This window comes from Physella acuta, unplaced genomic scaffold, assembly GCF_028476545.2.
Source record: "Physella acuta isolate Inbredline_101_S28 unplaced genomic scaffold, ASM2847654v3 ptg000218l, whole genome shotgun sequence".
Taxonomy (NCBI): Eukaryota; Metazoa; Mollusca; class Gastropoda; family Physidae; genus Physella; species Physella acuta.
In genome coordinates this window covers 391,595-395,723 of record NW_026731737.1, presented here as the reverse complement: position 1 = coordinate 395,723, position 4,129 = coordinate 391,595, and the positions used below count along the sequence as shown (strand labels likewise).

The 4,129-nt window shown below is 31.9% G+C and overlaps 1 protein-coding gene and 1 pseudogene across 1 annotated transcript; one reads left to right on the top strand and one right to left on the bottom strand.

Moving 5' to 3' along the window:
• Positions 1 to 453: 453 nt before the first annotated feature.
• Positions 454 to 1,407, top strand: LOC131937686 (transcription initiation factor TFIID subunit 8-like). The gene is given in 3 exon segments (XM_059295290.1): positions 454 to 470; positions 538 to 1,155; positions 1,331 to 1,407. Coding segments are annotated over 2 exon segments (669 nt in total). The 5' UTR covers positions 454 to 470; positions 538 to 563.
• A 1,615-nt stretch (positions 1,408 to 3,022) lies between these two features.
• LOC131937679 (leydig cell tumor 10 kDa protein homolog) lies at positions 3,023 to 3,320 on the bottom strand (annotated as a pseudogene).
• Positions 3,321 to 4,129: the final 809 nt, after the last annotated feature.

Genomic DNA, 4,129 nt, shown 5'->3' with positions numbered 1-4,129 from the left:
TGTGGACGTGTATGTTCTGACAACTATACAGGAGTCTAGGTTTTCCAGCTTCTTTTAAAGTCGTTAGTAAGCAATAATACAATAATACTAATAACAGTTACTTCCCATGTATACATTCAAACTGCAGAAGGTAAACAACCTACAGTGTTACTTATCAAATAAATTTTAACATTCCCGTAATAGCAGTTTTAAAAAAAATGCTATAATTGTTTGAATTTTTTAATAAACACATTTGTGAATAACTGTATTCGTTTTGAAATTTGACTTTTCATGGAATTACAATTACAGTTCTTTACTTTATTAAAATTAAAAGCCATAGACACGTTAATATTATTTTTGTACATATCTAAAACTTTAGCATCCCGTTATTAATACTTTAATTGTATTTCCTGTTTAAAAAATAAGCTAAACATACATACACAACAATATTAATATTAATTTGATTATTAATTTATTATGAACACATTTTGGTAATCTATCGTTTTAGGTAGATCTAGATCTACGTAAAATCAGCAGAGACTAGTAATGTGAATAAAGAGTGTTTTTGAACAGAAAGATTAGAGATGGGTTCAGAAAATGTTAATAATATGCCTTCATCAAGCCCATGGAGAAGGACTTTAAAAACCTCTGTTGCTGCACTCTCGGTAGAATGTGGGTATCAGTGTGCAGAAAATTTAGCTTTGGAGACACTTATAGAGATGACTCAAGCATACATTTGGGAAGCTGGACGAAGCTCAAGTGCATTTGCTGAACTAGCAGGCCGGACACATGGTATGCCAAGTGATGTTGTTTTAGCCCTTATTGAAATGGGTCTTGACTTTACAGCCATTCCAGCACATGCAAAACGTGAAAATAAAACTGTTTATCTTCCTCCTGTACCTGCACAAGCACCTGCACCCTCAAAAAATCTGCAAGTTGGTGAGAAGAGAAAAAATCCCATACACATACCTGAGCATTTACCCTCTTTTCCAGATCCTCATACCTACATTAAAACACCGTGCTTCAAGCAAACTGCTAATGAATACCAGCTGTTTAGGGAGAAGGCTGCATCTCAAAAGCGTGATGTTGAAGTAGATCTGACACGTTTTATTGCAAAAACTGGAGCAACACACTCTTTGTTCTAAGATGATAAATCTGCTTTTTCATTAATTGCTTGTAATTTATATATATTTTATTTCAGTAATTGCTTGTAAGCCATCACCTTTGCCCCATTTGTCTGCTTTGTTGCCTATGGATAGCGAAACTTCAACTCAGGAGAACTCAGATCAAGGAACAAATCCTACATTGCACCAAACCAACAATAATGATGCTAGTAACGATGCTAACATAGATGTGCCATCTGAATATGAGACAATTGACAATCCTTATCTCATGCCTGCTAAAATTGCCAAAAAGAAATGGAGATAGTATTGGAATACAAGTACAAAACTAATCCACTGATAATCGTTTGTTTTTTTTATGACCATGCTCGTTTCTACATTTTAATATCATTCATAAAAATATATTTAAATTTAAAAAATAAAAAAAAATTATAATAATTTAATACTGACAATAATGTGGAAGACACAATTTACCAAGTAAAAGAACTCTTGTCCTCAAAAGCACATAAAATAGAACCAACATGCATTAAATTAATGAAAATAAAACACTCAGATAATTTGTTCCTAACAAACACAGGGCGACAGTATACATTTAGACGGGCAGTTGATTGTTGTAACGGCATAATGCATTTAGAAGACACATAAATAAATTATGTGTGTAGTAATAAACACATACATAGTGAATTATGTTATTAGGCACGATCTTAAAATATATTGTTTTAATTTTACAATTGCGTTGTGATAAAACATAGACACAACACGCAATGGCATAACAATATATTAGAGCATATTGCAAGCGTATATCCGGGGTACACTAACGCGCCCCCCCCCCCCCCCCCTCAACTCGGAAGAAATAAAACCATTATTTCATCAAAAATATATAATGCAATCTAAAAAGTATGACAACGCTCCACTCGTGGAAAATGAATAAGCCACAACTTTCAGAAGTATCAAATACATCCCACCCTGGTTAAAATGTCAGAAAGAATCCCAGCGCTACATATAAACCAAATTTGAGCTGGGTATGTTGTTCTAGATCCCTCTGGAATGGTATTGAGTCCGTTTTATTCATAGAAGGTGCATCGTTTTAATTTTCAAACTCCATTTGAAATATTAGTTTGTCTTACGCTTGCATTCATCGGAACATCAACTCACGGGTGCGAACAGGCAATAAACAGTGTTCACTTATATAACTATATAAATACATTCACTGATGCAACTGCTGTATGCAGTTTAATACTAGTTTTGAAATAATGGAGAAAATGAATTATTATGTTCTACATAAATATTCAGAACAGTATTTAAATCACATGCATTTAATTTATTTAAAATGTATAATTACAATTACTGTTTATTTTAATCAGAAATATTACATGGTGTTAAGTAATTAAATGATAGACTAGCAGAAATCTTAAAAAAATAATATCACACACCACATCTCAATCGTCATAAAGAGAGATTTTTTTTTAAACTACTTTACAATTTAATGCAGAAGTTTAAAACTTACAAAACCGCTATTAATCATTGTAAACACGAATGTAGTGGGTATTTCTTATTTCTTATTTTACAAAGCTAAAACATGCGTTGCGCTATACTGTCTACGACACAATCCAGTTATACATACCCCCAACACACACTTTCTGCAAGCTATATCAGATCACAGATCGTTGGTCGTCTGACTTCATCAGCAGGTGATAAGTGAAAATAAATTGTGTTTGTAGTACAGTGACAATAAAGTCGATGGAACATACATTGTGTTTGATGTACAGTGATAATAATGCCAATGGTAAATAAATTGTGTTTGTGGCACAGTGACAATAAAACCAATTATAAATACATTGTGTTTGTGGTATAGTGACAGTAAGTCAATGCAAAAAAAATATGTTTGTGGTAAAGTAACACTTTTTTTTTTTAAATATTAAAATCAAGATTTATTTTTCTTTGTTTTCTTTGATGTGGAAGGTTTTAACATAGATAAAGATCGTGGTTCCAAGGAAACTGTTTTTGCTGTAACTTCTTCTTCAATGCATGCTCTGATACCCTTCTCCAAATCCTTTTTTAACTTAGCAGCTTCTACTAGACGTGCCTTTTTGGTGCTATCTGTAGGTGACCCTTTTTAATAACTCCTTTAGGTTTGCCATGCTTTTCTTTCTTTTTGCCTGGTACTTGAAGTTTTGAGGCCTTGTATTTTCCTTGTGCCATGATTGCTATCCTAAAATCAAAGGGTAAAGTAACACTAATGTAGATGGTAAACAAATTGCACATACAAACAAAAATTAAGCTGAGATTTTACACATTTATACAGTATCATCTAAAAATTATGTATCTTGTAAAAATGACATTCGTGTAGCTTAAAAGACTAAAACAAAAACAAAAAGAAAACAACATGATATATAACAAATTTTGTTACTGAACGTTAAGCCATTATTTTATTGTATAGATAAATTGATAGTAACTATTTTAACGTATTATACATTTGATTCGTTTATATTTTTCATCACTGTAGTACAAAAGTATTAGTTATATCCCTTGGTATATTATGATTATGTAAATGGGAAGATTAAAGAACGATCTAATCTTCATCAAAACTAATACAAATATTTTTAACACAGTAATGTGTCCACACATTAAGCAATGAGTTTGCTCCACGAGTTCCATACTTTGCAAACATGATCCGTAGATTGGACATCGTGCACATTGGGTCAGTAATTATACTGGAATTACTCACCCTATTAACAGCGAAAAATAAATATATATATATACGTAGAAAGTGCATAGTTGTTTGTAAATTAAACATGTATTTGTCTTGAATCTTAATGCCTACAATACATTAATAAAAGAACAAATCATAATCCGGTGATACAGTATAGCAATTGCTTTATTTTGTTCAGTTGGTCTGACTATTAGAATTAGTTATAGGATTAGCATCCCTAAACCATTTAGTTTAGTTTAATCATTTAATTATGTGTCACCGTAAGGGGAGAGGCGGAACTAGAAAAAAAAATGATTTTTTTTTGCCCTTACCCATA